At 36.2% G+C, this 18,338-nt stretch overlaps 3 protein-coding genes across 5 annotated transcripts; 2 read left to right on the forward strand and 1 right to left on the reverse strand.

Moving 5' to 3' along the window:
• The first annotated feature begins 5,147 nt into the window (after positions 1-5,147).
• On the forward strand, positions 5,148-5,704 carry LOC140790509 (bZIP transcription factor 53-like). Its single transcript, XM_073140618.1, has 2 exons — positions 5,148-5,568; positions 5,697-5,704. The coding sequence occupies exons 1-2, from the start codon at positions 5,148-5,150 to the stop codon at positions 5,702-5,704; spliced, it is 429 nt and encodes a 142-aa protein (XP_072996719.1).
• A 1,682-nt stretch (positions 5,705-7,386) lies between these two features.
• Positions 7,387-13,713, forward strand: LOC140790329 (ubiquitin-conjugating enzyme E2 32-like). The gene is made up of 5 exons (XM_073140356.1): positions 7,387-7,640; positions 8,036-8,173; positions 8,255-8,339; positions 12,816-12,979; positions 13,072-13,713. Exons 1-5 carry the CDS (start codon positions 7,524-7,526, stop codon positions 13,519-13,521), a joined length of 954 nt encoding a protein of 317 aa, XP_072996457.1. The 5' UTR covers positions 7,387-7,523; the 3' UTR covers positions 13,522-13,713.
• A 405-nt stretch (positions 13,714-14,118) lies between these two features.
• On the reverse strand, positions 14,119-17,893 carry LOC140791098 (uncharacterized). Of its 3 annotated transcripts, none has more exons than XM_073141491.1 (7): positions 17,479-17,893; positions 16,367-17,071; positions 15,356-15,941; positions 15,160-15,260; positions 14,993-15,073; positions 14,766-14,893; positions 14,119-14,543 (listed from the first exon to the last, which is right to left on the reverse strand). In XM_073141491.1, the coding sequence occupies exons 2-7, from the start codon at positions 17,018-17,020 to the stop codon at positions 14,399-14,401; spliced, it is 1,695 nt and encodes a 564-aa protein (XP_072997592.1). In that variant the 5' UTR covers positions 17,021-17,071; positions 17,479-17,893; the 3' UTR covers positions 14,119-14,398. The 3 variants fall into 3 exon arrangements, with proteins under 3 accessions (XP_072997592.1, XP_072997594.1, XP_072997593.1); XM_073141493.1 differs by having other exon boundaries at positions 17,474-17,884; XM_073141492.1 differs by having other exon boundaries at positions 16,367-17,088; positions 17,479-17,615.
• Positions 17,894-18,338: the final 445 nt, after the last annotated feature.

Raw genomic sequence — 18,338 nt, forward strand, 5'->3', positions numbered from 1 at the left:
AGTTTGGTATCCCACTCGACTTAAAATTTAAACTAAACAGTTTAGTATATCAGCTAAACTATAAACTTTAGTGTCTTTGTATCCTGAAAAGGTTGACCGTAAGATAAAGAATAAATCTCTTTTATTTGAAAAATTATAATTGTCCTAGTATAGAAAAGTTGTGATGGGAAACTTTATTATTACTTTTCTAATTAGATACTAAAATAAAATAAGAATTTTTATATTTATTTAATTCATAATTTTACACGAAAATATATTTTTCTTACAATAATTGCTTATAAAGCAGGTGGCTCTCTATTGTTGACCTAAATAATTAATAAATTATATAAATTTATGTGCATAATCTCTTAGATAATTGAGTTTTGAACTACAAATTTTTTAACCGAGGGAATAGAACACTAATTTATAATTGTATAATTGCGAGCTTTTGTAGTTTAATTATATTTAAATTATCAATTTAATGTACAAAATTGAGTGTATATATTTTTAATAGTTTATGTATATTTTATTATAATACAATACATATAATTTATATACACGATGCATACTAAAATATATTATTATAAATTAAAATAAAATAAAATGCTAAATTGCAAAAGCCCTGTAGTGACTAAGATCAATTGTCTTTTAATGATGTCTTCTATTCCTGTCACTTTTAGCCTTTATTCATTTTAGAAATAAATTTTTTTTCAGAATAATAGATAAGTATCATAATAATCTAATATGAACACTATTTATCAAAATTATATTTTATAATACCAACATAGTTATTAATTTAACTTTACAATCTATCACATTAATCTAGTTTATATCAAATCAAAAATAATTAAGGTAATTTTATAAAAAATAAAAAATAAAAAATAATTTTCTTTTTTTGGTTCTTCACTTTATATCACATCAAGTTAATTATTACACTCTTATTTTAAATACAAATAAATATAAAAATAGTTATTTATAAAATAAATATTTTATTTTGAGAATAACAAATAAGAATACTGTAACGAAACAGCATAATCCGATCCGTAACGATTTTGGACTCGATGAAGTTCGTAACTTTCAAAAAGATCTGTGAACAATTTAACAGACGAATCCTCATGAATTTTAGATATCTTATTGCTCTTGGAGAGAGCTTTCCAACGACCCAATATCACAAGATTTAGACAGTTAGATCTTAAGATATCGACCAAATAGTGACCGAATGTCAATTAGATCCTAGCTTGGTTGCTCTCCAATAGTTAGATAGATGCTAGGTTTATTCCTCACTATGAATGGGGAGAAGTTGTTGTAGAAGAGCTGGAAAAGACTGACCAAAGACTTGAGCGGTGAAAGAATGGAGGAGGGAGAGGGCGTCGATGGCTAGAGACAAGTTGAGAATGAAATAAAGGCCAAAGTCAATTCAATTATCAAAATAAATTCCAATTCAGTTTCCTCCACATATTTATAGAGGCTCAACTCACCTTAGAGACTCCAACAATTTTTACCGCGGTGCGTTCGAACGCGCAAATTACGTTCTCTGTAATTGTGAATGCGTGCAGATGTTCGAACGGTCTCGTTCAGACGTGGGTTCTCAACATTCAAACGCCTCTCTAGCACAAGGCCTTATTCTCTCAAGCAAACATAAACTAGATAAATAGGCTCATCTCAATAAACCCAATGCTCCGAATAAATCCAATCCGACCAAGTCGTATCAAATACATATTTTAGAATTGTTCGTATTCTTAAAGTAAAATAGTGGAGTAAATAATGCAGGTGACAAACAAATGAACCGTTAAAAAGACTCTCTTCCTCCTAAATAATTCAGCCGAGGAGAGGTGGCCACTAGATTTGTCCACGTTTATGATGCTTTTTTTCTTATTTCTTTTTTATTTTCATACAAGTAGGACCAAGAACACAAAAATATCCACACTTGTTGTAATTTATAAAAGATGAAAAGAACTTAATTAGGAATAGTGGTTGCTTGTTCACTATCACGTAACAAAAGAAGGGCTTAATTATTTATTTTTATTGTTGCATATACCCATCGTACACGATGACATGCCACTGTCTAGAATATTGGAATCTGAACTTCTATTGTGATTCGAAGTCTTCTTTCTTATAATTTTGTTTTTTTAGTCAGGAGTGTTTTATATCTTCTGATTGATTACTTTATTGGAAAAATAAAATAGTAGTGTAGGAGAAGCAAGCGAGCAATTTTATGAATAACAATTCCAATTTTTCACCATCTTCAGAGAAGCATTTAGGCACCCAAAATTGTGGTAACAAATAAAAGAAAATTTTGTAGACAAATATTTTTATTTTTATTTTATTTTTATTGCCTCAAAAATATATTTTCATCACTTTCTCTGAGCAATAGTTATACATAGATGAGTTGACTTAACTCTCTGTGTATAGTGGCCCTATCAAAATATTATCTATTTTCGTTGGTAATCATTAGGTTAAATTTTAACTCTTTTGAAATTAACAAGATAAATGATACAGAGATTAGTAGAAGTTGAAAGAAAAAAAAAAATAGAGAGGCAGAAACAATTTGTTGAACAAATGAAAGAAGTGGGCAAGTAATAAAATAAAATTATAATTTACTTTTCACTTTCCATAAGTGATTTTTGAACTATTTTTTAACACCCAATAATCCCATAAACTATGGGAAATACATCATCATCTTGATGCTATAGACAAAATTGGAGAATTAATCAAATTATCCCTCCACTTATAATAGCATAATAATTAAGTGACTTAGTTAATATATATATATATATATATATATATATATATATATATATATATAATTTTTTTCATAATTTCTTCGTTGCCATTGTGCCCTAATCCCTTTATCCTTTTACAGATTTGATATCTATGCTCTTCATTTTCTCTCTCTATATCCCAAACACATCTCACCCTGAACTCTCATCCTCTCTTATCTCTATTGTTCTAAGCAACATCCTACCATACCACTGTCCTCCTTTCTTCCTCTCTTTCCTCTCTGTCCTGAGTACATCCCTGCCTCGAGCTCTCCTCTCTTGTTCCACTACTCCAAGCAATATACCTACCCCAACCCCATCCTCCTCTCCTGTTACCCCCTCTCTCCTCTATCCCGGGCACATCCTTTGCCCAAGCTTTACTTATCTCTCATATTTACTACTCCAAGCATATCCCCAAGCAAACCATTCTCGAGACAGTAAGGAAACGATTACTCTCAATTATTTGTAAGGGATGTCAAGGAGAATAAACAATAAAGGGTGCCATGTAATCCTTATTCAAATTAATTTACTTTGTATTATTTAAAGGGCATAAATTTTTGTCATGGTGCCCATAATTAAGTGTATAAAATGCAAGCAAGTTGGGCATAAACTATATCTTTCAATTCAAAAGACCATTTCATTAGCTATAATAACTTTCACCATGAATAAATATAAAATAAACAAACTTAAGTGCTTAAGTTCTAAAGTATATAGAGAAAAATTAAGTAAGGGTAAATTGTAATCCCCCCCCCTAAAAAGATATTTATAAGGTGCGGCATAAACATCATAGAAAAGTTTTGTTCTTTGGACCAAATGAGAGTGCAAAGTGTAGATTTGATCTCCTCTACCGTCATCCATGGCACTTAAAACATTTAAGGTCATTGCTGGTGCAATCCTAAGCATTTAACACCTGCATATCATAATAAAGAGAAAAAGAATAGTCCTTTACAAAAGCTAGCTTTAATCTTACCTTTTCTAATGCTTGTGTTTTTCCTCGTGCTTATCTTTATCTTGTTCTTATCGTTCTCCTAGCCGATTTTATTTGATCAAGAGTAAATTATTAGGACAAATTACAGCTTATTTTTGTGGTTTAGCTTAATTTTAAGCTATCCCATTCTACTTCAAATCAAATTGTAACAGTTAAGATTTTTTTTTTTTTCGGAAACTAACAATATTTTATTAATAAATAGCAAAAGGAGATGGGCACCAGTTGTTCTTAAATTATTATTAGACCACCAGTTTTTTTTTTCCTGTCTAAAAAGAGAGTAAATTATTAGTTTATAAAAAAGGAGAAGGGCAAATGTTGTACTATACTGCTACGCAACCCAAAATAACAGGATGGACAAGAAGAAAAAAAAAAGGATAAATATAATCTAAGAATATTGGGGCAAGAAGTTCTAAATATAATATAGTTATATAGGTGTTTGCACATTATGTTTTAACCTTATTATTAGTATGCTTATAAAAAAAAAACCCTTATTTTTAAGTCAATGGGACAGGGCTTTAAGAATCCATTATATACTTCATAAAAATTAAAGTATTATCTAAATAATATTTAGTTTGGAGTAATAATTTAACGATATATACACAGTTTAAAATATAAATTATGCGATTTAGTATATTAGCTAAAATTTAGTAAAATCTAAGTATTCTATGTAGAAAATGTTTGACTCGAATTCATATCAAACTTTTAAGAATTTAAATAATTAAACAAATATATGATTCCCAAAATGCTCCTACCGTCTTCTATAAATAGCCTCATCCTTGGACTACTCGGCCCCTTCCCTTTCGCGTTGCTTAAATCTCTTTCTGCTTGGTTTCCTTTTAGCGTTCTGCGTTCTTGCAAGCTAAGTATTCTCCTTCTTATCCTCTTCTCTGTTTTTTCTTTTTTCTTTTTGGTTTCAGTTCGTTTCTGTTGATTATATTGATATATTCTTACTTCCGGAGCACCACTCATGTACCAAAATTTGGTTTTGAGGGAGCATTTCGGATGATTTATCTCAAATAATACGTGTTTCTTGGGAATTTGCTGATCTTTTGATTGTAATCTGATTTGGGTTCTTGGAATCCTCTTCCAAAATCCAATCTTTTGGGTGGGTTTGGATTGTATTGCACTGATTTCCACATATTCTTCATTTCTACAAAGAGCCCTATTTGCACTGGAAGACCCTGTTCATGGTATCAATGATCTTGCAAAAAGATCTATTAAAAACTCCTCTGTAGCCTTTATGAATTTGGCGTTCCATCTGCACCGCATCTGCTTCCTTCACTCCTTCTCAGTAGTTTTCCTCTACTGGTTCTATGTGATCTCATGAACTAGCCTTCATATCCATCCATTTGATTCATAATAAGAACAATCAAGTTCCCAAAATCAATAATTTGGACAAGCCCGAGTAGTGTAAATCATAGATGTCGTCGCCGCAATCCAACCAGTCTTCTGGGTCCGACGAAGATCTGCAGCTTGCCGCTGTGGATCCGAGGAAGCGAAAGAGGATGCTCTCTAACAGGGAGTCTGCGAGGAGGTCGAGAATAAGAAAGAAGCAGCACTTGGATGAATTGGTCAACCAAGTGGCCCATCTAAAGAACGAGAAGAACCAAATCTTGATGCAGTCTGACATGATTGCAGGTCAGTATAGACGGTTGGAGTCGGAGAACACCATTCTGAGGACCCAACTGATAGAATTGAGTGAGAGGCTGCAGTCGGTGAATTCGGTCCTCTGGTTCATGGAAGAGTCCAGTGGTATGCCAATGGGCATACCAGAGATCTCGGATCCTCTGCTGAAGCCTTGGCAGCTTCCTTGCCAGGCCCTGCCCGTTGTTGCATCTGCCAGTATGTTTTAGTGCTGAAACTTCGATAATTACTCTAATAGCTTCTAGTTCAGGAGTGCATGTGTGTTAATTTCTTGTCTGTCTTGTGGAGTTGTGTTGTTTTAGTAAATGTTTTTCTCTTTTGTGCAGTTATGTAATGTGTGATGTACTTTGTTGTTGAATAAAATGGTTAGCTCTTTCTCTATTTTCGTTGAAATGGTTGATTAATCCTTTTAAAGAGATGCAAGTTGATGTAGTTTTTGGACAAGGAAATATTATACGATTGTCACGTCGATAAAGCCTCTTGTAGGCTAGTATGGAGCAAAATTAGTAGTTAAGAATGCTATGGAGAATGCAGCAATTGCCATCTCAGCATGTGAGGTTTGCATGCATCTTTTGCCAGGAAATGATTTGTGAACTAGATGGTCCAATGATTAATAGCAGTATATAGTTCCTTGTATACATGAGACATGTCTTTGAGACTGAACTAATGAACTCAAGAGTTGTGCATCTAAAATGTGATCCAATTGTAGTGCAACTCTTCCATGATCTATCTTACTCTAAGTGGATATGGCTGTTAGACTTAATACTTTCATCCCTCTACTTTTTCATAATGAGAAAAGTGAAGAGCATAACTCAATAAGAGCTTGCACATCTCTAGTGATTGATCTTTCAGAGTATTATTCCTACTGACAAATTAGAATGAAGCTGCCACTTGAACTTACAGCATATGCTGTAGATCATCAACTGACAGTCTTCATGTATAACTTTATGTGCATAGAAGATTCAATTCTCTGGTTAAAGTTCTTGCATTTACCAGGCAGAGTAATCCACCAGACATCTGCATTCATATAACTCCAGCCATATTGTTAAGTGCTTAATATTTCTATTTGTTCCCGAGCCATGGTAGATAGCCATTATTGGAGAGTATTGTTTGTCCAGTTCATCTAGCAGAGAATATACATACCAACTTTGATAGTGAGACCAATCTGTAGCTAAAAATGTGTGTACAAACACCATATTTATGTCAAACTGCATCCTGATCTCCTCCTCTTTCCTCTTCCACAGTGATCTTCCTTTCCTTACCAACACCATTCCACCTATTCCTAACAGCGTAAACATCGGGTAGTAGAAGTGTGTAATCGCCATCATACATTGACTCCATTTTTACTAGAATCCTAAAAACAAGCTTTCCCAACTCAATATCGCTGCGACCGGGGAGATGGCAGGGCACCAAGGAAGAGCTTTCCAAATATTTCCATCAACTGCACAGGGATTGCCTCTATAATGCGGCGGATATACTATATATGATTTGGTGAACATCGTGATACTATATATGCTGCTAAAAGAAATTCTCAATCCATAGTTGACATGTCCTGAATGTTTATGAGCAGCTTCTTCTGAATTATATTGCCTGCATTTCTTCGAAAAGGTCCAAAGGGCACCTTATAACGAACCAACCTCAGATAACTCATTAAATCATCGCATTGAAGAAACCCTGCTCCTCTCTGCCATATCCTGAACTTCTCGAAACGGCATTTCATCAAACGACTTCTGGGCATCCTACGGAAGCCCTAGTTTCACATCTCTGTGCTCTTTGGACCTTTGCCATATCGGGTTTCGGATCCTTACTTGGATCGCATTTCATTTTACACTAGGTGGACCGCATCGAAAAAGCCACTAAATTCCAACCACGTTTACTACGGCCATGCTAATCATATACGTGGCAACCGTCTATGGTCCGTCGGACATCGAACCGCCAACTATTCCCGCACAAGTTTACCTTTTAGGTCTTCTCGCCACCTCTTTTCCCCCATATATTTACGTTTCTACCTCTGCTAGGGCATTCTAGTAGCATTTAAAACTACAGCAGTGCGAAGGATCTAACTCCCAAGCATTTGCCCTCTCACCATCTCTCCTCTCTCTTATGCCGGTTTTATAAGCGGCCGGGGTGGTGACTAGTGATAACCTTCGCCCATGGCGGCGGGAGAGGAGAAGTACAACCGGAAGAACCCGGCTGTGAAGCGGATCCTTCAGGAGTTGAAGGAGATGCGATCCAACCCCACCGATGACTTCATCGGCCTTCCCCTCGAGGTAATAATCACTCAAGATATCGAAAATCCTAGCCTTAGTTCTCCCTCGTCTCTCTTCTCGTATTCGGTATCCTCCAAACAGATAGATGGGAGCAGGTTGGAGTTAGGTCTTCCCGATGATTTCTTGAGTTTTAAAGTTTTGAAATGATTCTCTTGCTCTTCTAGAAAATCTTGATTTTGTTTGGGTTTTCAGATTGATCGTTTTTTCTCTCTCGACGATCTGGTTTTAATTTAACACATTTTAGCTGCCCTGTTTATTCTTTTATCTTCATATATATTTAGCGATGAAGCATAGTAGAGGGATTTGGTTGTTAATGGAATTTTCTTTTTTGTTGCTTGATATGAAGATAAGGAAGTGCGAGAATAAGATTGATGTGTGTAATGCATTGTAAACAGGAGAATATATTTGAGTGGCAATTTGCAATACTCGGACCTTGTGATTCTGAATTCGAGGGAGGAATCTATCACGGGAGGATCCAGTTGCCTGCGGATTATCCGTTTAAGCCTCCCTCCTTCATGATGCTAACTATCAGTGTTTATCTAGCTACACTCAGATATTTATATAGTTTATTATTTGTTTTCATGTTTGACTTGTTTCTTCTTTTTGTTGATTAGCCAAATGGTCGATTTGAAACTCAGACAAAGATCTGTCTCAGTATTTCAAATCATCACCCTGAGCATTGGCAACCTTCATGGAGTGGTAGGTTTGATACCAATTTATGACGATTACAGTTTAAATTTTTTAATATACTGTGAATTCACAGCTGGAATATCGGATCAGTCATTTGTAGATTTTATCTCTACATAGTGGATGGTAATAGAAGTCTTAAGTCCTTGGGGATCCTAGCATCAATGAAGAAAAAAACTTTGACCAGCATGCATTCAGCTGTTTCTCCTGTAAATCTGAATGTTTAATCGTAACTGTACTGCTTTTTTATGTACGGAGAACTTGTATAAGTTAGCACTGGCTGTCTCATAGGAAAATTTCAGTGAATGGGTACGAAATGTTTGTCTGACATTTTGGCTGTTTTGTCCCACTATAAGAACAAAATGATATCTGTGGATACATCTGCATAGTATATTTTTGCACACACACATACACATTTATGTACATGTGTGAAGATTAAATTTTCTACCTGTGAAGTGAAAAATGAGTTAAGATAGTTTAGAAATGTCTAAGGGATGTCACATATCCAAGGAGTGATCATTATTACTAGAAAGAGTTTTGAGCGGGGATGGCAGAATAATACTGAAGTCTGAGGACGAAATTTTAAATGACATAATAGGACTTGATTTAACATGAGGCCTCACAATGACTAAAGATGAGTGGGGGATGAAAGATCCAATTACTCGACCCTGAATAATTGGGACTAAATCTTAGTAATTGTTAGTCTATTTTAACCTGGTCACATCAAATTTTCTGTAGCACCAAAATTTCATCGTCTGCTTTTATTTGGTTTGTGGACTATACGAGATAACAATTTTATTTGTTGTAATGTACGTCATTTGACAGTAGACACTGTTTGTCTAATGGTTACAACAGAAAGTAACATTTGTCAACATATAGTAGTAGTAGTTGCAGCAACTTTCATGTGGCGAGCACCAAAATTTCATAGTCTGCTCTTATTTTTGGTTTGTAGACTACACGAGCATGGTGCTATAATAACAATTTCATTTGTTCTAAGGTACATCATTAGACACTGTAGTCTAATGATTACAACAGAAAGTAACATTTGCCAACATGTAGTAATAGTATTTGCAGCAACTTTCATGTGGCAAGCACGGAGATTTCTGGTTTGTAGACTATACGAGCATGGTGCTATAATAAATTTTTTATTTGTTATAAGGTACATCATTTGACACTGTTTTGTCTAATGATTACAACACAAAATAAAATTGGTCAACATATAGTAATAGTTGTTGCAGCAACTTTCATGTGGCAAGCACCAAAATTCAGTCTGCTCTTATTTTTGGTTTGTAAACTATACGAGCATGGTGCTATAATAACAATTTTATTTGTTGTAAGGTACACCATTTGACACTGTTTTGTCTAATGATTACAACACAAAGTAACATTGGACAACATATATTAATAGTTGTTGCAGCAATTTTCATGTGGCAAGCACCAAAATTTATAGTCTGCTCTTATTTTTGGTCCCCCATTTGACATTGTTTTGTCTAATGATTACAACAAAAAGTAACATTTGTCAACATATAGTAATAGTTGTTGCCGCAACTTTAGTGTGCTCTTATTTTTGGTTTGTAAACTATATGAGCATGGTGCTATAATAACAATTTCATTTGTTGTACGGTACATCATTTGACACTGTATTTGTCTAATGATTACAACAGAAAGTAACATTTGTTAACATATAGTAATAGTTGTTGCGGTAACTTTCATGTGGCAAGCACCAAAATTTCATAGTCTGCTCTTATTTTTGGTTTGTAGACTATACGAGCATGGTGCTATAATAACAATTTTATTTGTTGTAAGATACGTCATTGGACACTGTTTTGTCTAATGATTACAACAGAAATTAACATTCGTCAACATGTAGTAATAATTGTTGCAGCAACTTTCATGTGGCAAGCACCAAAATTTCATAGTCTGCTATTATTTTTGGTTTGTGAACTATACGAGCATGGTGCTATAGTATCAAGTTTTTTTGTTGCAAGGTACATCTTTTGACATTATTTTGAATGATGATTGCAACAGAAAGTAACATTTGTCAACATGTAGCAGTAGTTATTACAAACAACTGTCACTGGGCAAGAACCGAAATTTCATAGTCTGCCTTTTATATTTTTGGTTGGTAGACTATACGAGCATGGTGCTATAATAAAAATATTTTTGTTGTAAGGTACGTCATTTGGCATTGTTCTGTCTGATGTTTACAACGGAGTAACATTTTTAACATATAGTGCTAGTTATGCTTTCATGGGGCTAGCACTGAAATTTCATAGTCCAATCTTATCTTTGGTTTGTAGATGTAGACTATACAAAAATGGTGCTATTGTAAGTGAATTGTTGTTTCAATGTGAGATAAGAACCTTTTATAGTCTGCTCTTGGCTTGCTTACTGGCTGGTAGACTATGTTAGCATGGTCTTATGATAAGTCAATAACAATGAGAATAAAGCAGGTAGTAGATGTATGGAATATATTTCGATTGATGTTCTGAGTTAAATTGTATTGGTAGTTGTGTGTACAGTGTGATGTCTATCGCTATATTAACTTATATTTGACAGATAAAAAGGTTTTCCCTTTTTTTTTACTTGAAATTTCTGTTGTGTAGCTAGCATGCATTTATATTTTATTTGGATGTGAACCACCGAAAATCTTGCTAGTCTTATTTTCTTGGTTTGGAGACTACATGCATGGCATTCGTTATTATGAGATATATCTCATTTAAATTTGTTACTTGTTAATCAATGCTTTATTGTGTCAATACCTTTTTTCTTTCAGCAATAGTTTTTATTTTCTGGAACTCAAAATTATATATTTTTGGGGGGGCTTGATTCGTGGTGTCAGAGACAAGCTTGGTAGAATAATGCAGGATAACTTGAGATGGTTTGATTGTGACAATGGAGACCACATATTGAACATATGTGGAGGAGTAAGAGGAAGATGAAAACTGTCATTGTTGTAAGAGAAGGCAAGATTTTTCCATATCAAAGGTAAAATTAGAGGAAAAGAACATGATAGGACATGATTTTATGTTGGCTGTCCATTAATTAGAATGCCAGAATAAATAGAGTAATAGACGATCTGAATGTTTGTTATTCTGTATTCTTGATTGGTCATGTTGTGTTCAGTGTAGCACCAAATTTCATAGTCTGCTCTTTTTTTTTTTTTTGAGTTTGTAGACTATACGAGCATGGTGTTATAATAATGATTTGCTGCATAATAAGTCATATGAGATCATTTTGTCTTATGATAAAAGCAAAATTGACATTTGTATGAAAAAAATTCTATCTATAAGATCAGTAATTCTGAAACAATATAGATAGAACATTATTGTTATTTGTTGCAGAAACTGTCATGGTATGAGGCTGAGCACCAAAATTTCATTGTTTGCTCATCCTTTTGGTTTGTGAACTATATGAGCATGGTGTTACAATAACTTAATTTTGTTTTCCTGTTTTTCGTCAAGACATTTAACATTGTTTTGCCATTGAGAAATGATAATAGGCTAACATCAAAAGTGACACCCATGAGCATATGCAGATAATAATTAATGCAGTAGCTCCCCAAGAATAAGCACTGTCCGACAGTTTGCTCTAACAATTTTGTTTGTATAGTATATTAACACAGAAGCTTAAATAGTTAAATTTATTGTGAGATGGAACCCGATTATGAGAATAGAACATATGCAAAGATATGGACTATGGGCAACTGTACCGGTGTATAGATGGCCTCTTGGGACATGGTTCCCTAGATTTTTCAACTAGAAGTTGAATTTTGTATTGGTAATGTAGGTAGTATGTTGCCAGTTGTTTTTAGACAAAAAATGTGGATGATGAAACATTTATAATTGCTGTGATGAAACATTTATGTCATTGCAAACATAGCTTCCTTCCTTTCCATCAGTGGACTATGAGGATTACCAACTATAGGAAAAACACAGGGTATTGTTGTATCTTATGGAGTTATTGTGCAGTAAAACCATGGTTGTAAACCCCTGCATCAATTTCTTCTGGAGTTCGTTTGAGATTTCACTAACGTAGCACTTCTGTTGATGTTGGGCTCTTACAAGTTTATTTGGATAAGCCTTTCTGCTATGTATTTTATCTGGACGTGTTTCCTAAAGAAGCTAGAGTACATGTGAGTTTCTTTCATCTGCTCAGAGGGTTGCTGATTTTGTTATGTTTAGAGAATTCTTGAGCTCGTAATTTACATGCTTTAATCATAACAAAAATTGTGTGATTATATATGATATAGCTAGAAAATTTCCTCGAGTTTTAGAAAGTCATTCTGGAAATGAGAGGCCTGCTAACTTCTGATTTCTGGTGAGGTTTTTTTTAAGGTTAATCCTTTTTCTTCATCCTTTTTATCAACCTCGTTTATTATCATAGTCTCATGGTTTGTTTTTTCCATGTTAAAGTGTTGCATACACCTCTGAGTAGCCAATCCAAGCATTATTCCTTATACTAGTCATTTTCACCCTGATTCTCCAGTGCGCACAGCCTTAGTGGCCTTGATTGCATTCATGCCAACAAACCCAGATGGTGCCTTGGGCTCGTTGGACTACAAAAAGGAAGAAAGGCGCATACTTGCCATTAGGTCACGAGAAGCTGCTCCGAAATATGGAACGCCAGAAAGACAGAAACTTATAGATGAGGTTTACTTTGAATAGTGCACTTGAAGTTCCTTTTCTTGTTAATGTTACTGTTGCATCTGTAGTACTCATTTTTGTGCAATATCTTTCTGCAGATTCATCAAGATATGCTTGGCAAGGTTCCCCCAGTTCCTCCCCTCCCTCCAACCTCTACTACTGATGAACAACCAAATAATGCAGACAGACAAATGCAGACAAATCCTAATTCTGATGTGGTAGCACCATCTGGAGCACTCCCAGATCCAGATGCAGAGCAGGGAGTTGTGGAAGATGTCCGTGAGGTCCGCCTGAATGCTGCTGCAGGGCGTCTAAGGCTCAGCTTCACTGCCGGAGTTAGGTTATCAAGAAGGGTGCCGGCAGCAGAGGCCGCCGATGAACAACCACCAAGGTCTGAAGCAAGACTGACCACGAGAGTTCGCAAGCCATCCAGCGATGGCCGATTCCTCACATGGGCTGCGGTTGGGTTGACTCTTGCTATTGTCATGCTCTTAGTAAAGAAATACATGAAATCTAATGGGCTCTCAGGGTACACAGAAGGGCCATAGATCATCACAAAATTCAGAATTTGGTGTTGGCAAGTAATAATATTGTCCTGAAGAAATCATGAGAGGAGCTTTCTGGTCTTTGTTCGAGGAGTTTGCGGTGTATATGTTGTCTATAGTCATATCTTCTACTGATTGATATTTGTTAAGAACAATATATAACAGAAATTAACATGCCATTGCGTTTTCTCTGAACTGGTATGTAGCTGAAGCATGTTCTGGCCTCTTGACAAGAGTCAGCAGTATTGCAAAGATGATGTTTAAATTTTCTTTTCCCATAAAAGTCGTTAGTTTCTCGTAGATGTGTATATTTTTGAGTTTGGTGCCGTTAGATTGAATTTTCAGAGGCATAAGGTGATCTTTCTTTTCTCTTTTCCTTGCTTGCTTGCAGCTCCTCCATCATATTTTTCATGTAATAGCTTAAAATGAAAGCTGCCTTAGAAAGACATCTAACTTCCTAGATAATATAGTCATTATACAGTCTTGACCTAAGCAACATCGAGCCTTAGGTGAGTATTATATTCGAATCATTGAGCATCTGAAAGGATACGGCAAAGATACTTACAAAACAAAAATAAATATTAACAGAGCAATCACAAGTAAAAATAAAATGATATCCATGCCCACAATTTATCTTTCCAAGCTCATGCACCAACAAATAGCTTGTAAAACTATATAACAAGTACATACATCATGAAACAAAGAAATTATAAACGCTTCTTTAGCTCATATCATTTGCCAAATGCAAAAGCTAAACCTCTATATAAGACTCAGCATATAAGAGTATATGAAAGAGGATAGCTTTAGAGCAGGTCACACTGTATTTCCTACAGAGGATTTTGCTCCTAAAGATCCAACACATGTACGAGGTAAGGAGCATTTAAAATGATGTTAGTGAATGTGCGCTTCCTTGGACAGCTCTGTAGCACTGCAGACTGCAAAGGGGAAGCTTGGACTTGGAATCCCGATATTTGTACTGATTTGTGCATAATGGACCAGCGCATTTCTCTCGTGGTGGAGGGTAACTAAGAAATGGCAGCCAAAGAAAACAATCAGCAAAGTGGATGAGCAGAAACCTACACTAATTTATGTTATACAAATTACAAAAAAACATAAAAACGATTATAACTATGACACAAGCACTACAGCCTTTATGAATATATAGAACAAAAAGCGTGTGCTAAAACTAGTGATACAGGAATCAGTAGAAGCAACAAGAGTTGGAAATAGAATAATACAGTACTGACCTGCATGGATTGGACGTCAATAAACTTGGGATACCTATATCTTCACCAAATGTAACAATGGTACCGGTCTGTCCTATGACCCATCTTATGGAGCTTGCTGCCAATTCTTGTGATTTAGCTGCCTTCTCCTGAATAGGATGCATTCAGTCCCAAAGGGAAGTAAAGGTCAAACAACTGAAGTGTGTGTGTGTGTGTGTGTGTGTGAGATCAGGGAAAGTCCAACATACCCTTTCTTCTAGCTCTTTCTGCTTCTTTTCTTCTTTCTTCTTATCGGAGTCCAGGCCCCGTACTTTTCTTATTACATCAGCCTGTATGTTTGAAGTTACTGCTTCCCAGTTCAAGAAAATAAAGGCATAAAGCAAACTATCAATAATTATAGTAATTATAGCCGAACCTGAGCTTCTCTATCTGCCTTCTCTACTTGCATTTTACGCCGTTGAGCAATTTCTGCTTTTTTTGCCTGTATCTCCACTTCAGAAAGCTTTTCCTTGTGCTCTGCAGTCATAATGCAAAATGTCGAGTTAGCACTCAATGGAGAACACAGTGTCTTACAATAACCAGCAGTGCTAGAACATAAGCTAGGTGATTACTTCTTGAAGGGGCCGGTGGCAACCCATTGGGGAACTCAATCAAACTTTCACCATTCCCACTCTTGCCTGATTGACGGGCCCTCTGACGCGTTGTAAGAGGCTCAGCTCTGACGTCAGCTGGTGATTCAACATTCTTGGTCTCAGGACCACCGTCAGAACCAGGTTCTTCTTCATCAGCGTCAGTATCATCAGATTCCTTCCCCAATCTTGACTTCTTCCGGTTCTCCCTGTTTGATCGGGACAAAACAAAGTCCTCATCCATCTCATAGGGAGCGTTCCTATTTCTAGGAATCTTGGAAACTTTACGCTTCTTCGAATTATCCTCCCCATTATCCTCAAGCTCTACATAGTTATCTGCAGCAACTTTAGAAATTTTAAGTTTCTCAAGATAGCGTATTTCATCATCCTCGTCGGCATCATCAAATTCAGAATTTAATGCTCGCCTCTTTGGAACCCTTTTGCTCTTACGGACAGGGTCAGAAGAGGGCACGTTCCCAGCTAAGCTCCCTTCACCAAATTTGCCCCGAGTATCTTCCTTTGTGATATGAGAAAATCTCAACCCATTAGAATCCTTCGAATGTTCTTCCTGCAATATGTTTCAATCTTCTTGTGAGTGAGCATCAGAGTGATCTTAGAAAGAAGACAACTACATTAAATGAGACATAACATAAAAAATCCTTGGAAAAGTCACCAAAGGGGTATTAAATCAAGGCCATTAAGCAGAAATTGATGATAAACTCGCACAATGATATATGATTAGATAAGATTAAAGTATTATTGACAACCGCCTTCCCACTTTCTTCTAGAGTTTCTATCATCTGAGCTGGCAATGAGATAAACAACCTTCTTACATAACATAAGACAGGATTAATTCATAAAGTAAGAAGTAGACGTTCATAGCCGCGACTAAAGTTGTCAGATCAGGAAGACTATTGATTGTTCTAACGTAATAAACAAAACTTATTGAAGCTTCGTAACATAAGAGTAAACAAAATATCAGGAATGCAATACCTGAGGACTAAGCTTTTGCCGATGCCGAGAGGCATCTCCTATGCGTGGAGGCTTAGCATAAACGGGGCCAGCATCTCCCATATCCGACTTGGATTTTGCATGTATAGTGCGTGTGACTCCGCCGACCTTGAGTTTCACCTTTCTCAGCTTGGTATCAGTTGATAAATTCATAGGTCCTGTTGACTGATGCATATTGTGATCACCAGGGGATGTTGATTGCCATTCATAGCTCTCTTTAACCTTGCTTGTGCTTTTCCAGTTAGCAGGGGCTAGGACGCCTTCACTGCACCGCTTCAAATCAGACCCATTTCCGACTCTTGTGCTACCACTTCCATGGTATCCATCAAACTCTACACCAATTTTATAATCCCTCTTATGTTTCTTCAAGTCAGTTATACCTTCAAATCTATTACCTGACGAGCTCCTCAGAGGGGGATTGTTAAGATAATATTCCTTCCTACGGAATCCACCATCTGAACCTACATTCTCTTCAGGACTTGAATTATTAGAATACGGCATAGATGGATGGGATGACAAATCTCGGTGCTCCGTAATAAGCTGCGGCTCTGACCTAGGTCTCCTTGCAATGTCACTCCTCCTCCTCTTTGTCACAGCAGTCATGCTTCCAAATCCAGAGTCCCCCAAAGCTTCCATTGGAGCTTATCCGACCTTGCAAGGTAGAAGTAGACCAATTGCCTCTGCTACCTGGAAACCAACTAATACTAGTCAATGTAGAGAGGCAAAGAGAAATTAGCCACTAGATTTTTTTTTCTTTTAAACAAAGAGACAGAGAAGATACCAGAGAACGACTAATAAATCAGAAGCATTGTCCAGTTTCACAAATAAACTGCCAAGAATCGAGGCATATGAAATCAACAAGACCCATAAGATACAATGCAGCACATCAAGACACCAACTTGAGAAACCAAGCCAATAAACGATTCAAAAAGAGCTCAAAAGAACAAAACCAAAAGAAACATCAAACCCACAAAGAAACTACGATCCCCCGTTTAAAACACTAATTCCAACAAACCCACCGAGTAAAATAGAAGGATTCAAAAGAACCAGATGAAGATAATTGAAAAAAATTAAGGAGAAAGGCAGAACCTTACCTCGCAGCGACGACTAATGGGCTCTAATCAGAGACGAGAAGACAGACCATAGAGGGAGAAAGAGATGAGAAACGAGAGACGAGAGACGATAGAGAGGTGGAGAGAGAGAGAGAAGGGTTGGGATTTAGGGATTAGAGGGTGAGAGAGAAAGAATAGAGAGAAGGGATTAGGGTTAGGTTTAGAAGAAGGTAGGAGAGCTCTTTCCCGTTTCCTCCTAGAAAAAGGCGAGGTTTTGAGCCTTCCGTGATGGCGATGATGATGATGAGGGCGATGTGTAATTTCCACCATCTCTCGTATCCCTAACCCTACCCTTTCTTCTCACTTCGGGTTTGTTTACAACTCTCTCTCTCTCTCTCTCTCTCTCTTTTTCTCTTTCTCTCTCTACAGATGTTTTTGGTCTTCCCTCGTCTCTCTCAAAACGCAAATAGAAGAACAAAGACTGCCTTTTCTGAGGGGGTAAAATGAAAAGAGGCTAGGGGCTAAAACGATAAAGTTACTCCCATTTATTTCTTACAAAACTCGTCCTTTTCTGCAAATATAGTACTATTTCTCTCTCTCTCTCTCTCTCTCTCTCTCTCTCATGCTTTTTTTGCCTTTAAATTACTTGTCCTCTCTACATAGAATGAGAAAATGAGTTTCTAATTTGATCTCTTGCATGTTTCCAGAGTTCTACTGTGATTAGAAGAAAGAAACAATCGTGTTCTGTCGTCTATTGGATGACAATGATCATGTGGTGGATATAACGAAGGATGTTATTAACTGTCTTATTCAGTTTTATGCTAAGATTTGGACAGTGAATAATGAGAATGTTTGTAATGTCGAGTGACATGCTTTGCTTATCTTCTCTTGAGCCTAGCAGC

This window comes from Typha latifolia, chromosome 6, assembly GCF_019914945.1.
Source record: "Typha latifolia isolate L0001 chromosome 6, TyphaL0001v2, whole genome shotgun sequence".
Classification (NCBI taxonomy): domain Eukaryota; kingdom Viridiplantae; phylum Streptophyta; class Magnoliopsida; order Poales; family Typhaceae; genus Typha; species Typha latifolia.

Bases quoted from the DNA above. Each gene is read 5' to 3' on its own strand.
- LOC140790509 (XM_073140618.1), top strand. From the start codon at position 5,148: ATGTCGTCGCCGCAATCCAACCAGTCTTCTGGGTCCGACGAAGATCTG.
- LOC140791098 (XM_073141491.1), bottom strand. From the start codon at position 17,020: ATGGAAGCTTTGGGGGACTCTGGATTTGGAAGCATGACTGCTGTGACA. The intron at 15,942-16,366 runs GTATTGCATTCC...AACATATTGCAG, and splicing joins GGCAAAAGCTTAGTCCTCAG to GAAGAACATTCGAAGGATTC. The intron at 15,074-15,159 runs GTTCGGCTATAA...TCAAACATACAG, and splicing joins AGGCAGATAGAGAAGCTCAG to GCTGATGTAATAAGAAAAGT.
- LOC140790329 (XM_073140356.1), top strand. From the start codon at position 7,524: ATGGCGGCGGGAGAGGAGAAGTACAACCGGAAGAACCCGGCTGTGAAG. The intron at 8,174-8,254 runs GTTTATCTAGCT...TTTGTTGATTAG, and splicing joins TCATGATGCTAACTATCAGT to CCAAATGGTCGATTTGAAAC. The intron at 8,340-12,815 runs GTAGGTTTGATA...CTGATTCTCCAG, and splicing joins TTGGCAACCTTCATGGAGTG to TGCGCACAGCCTTAGTGGCC.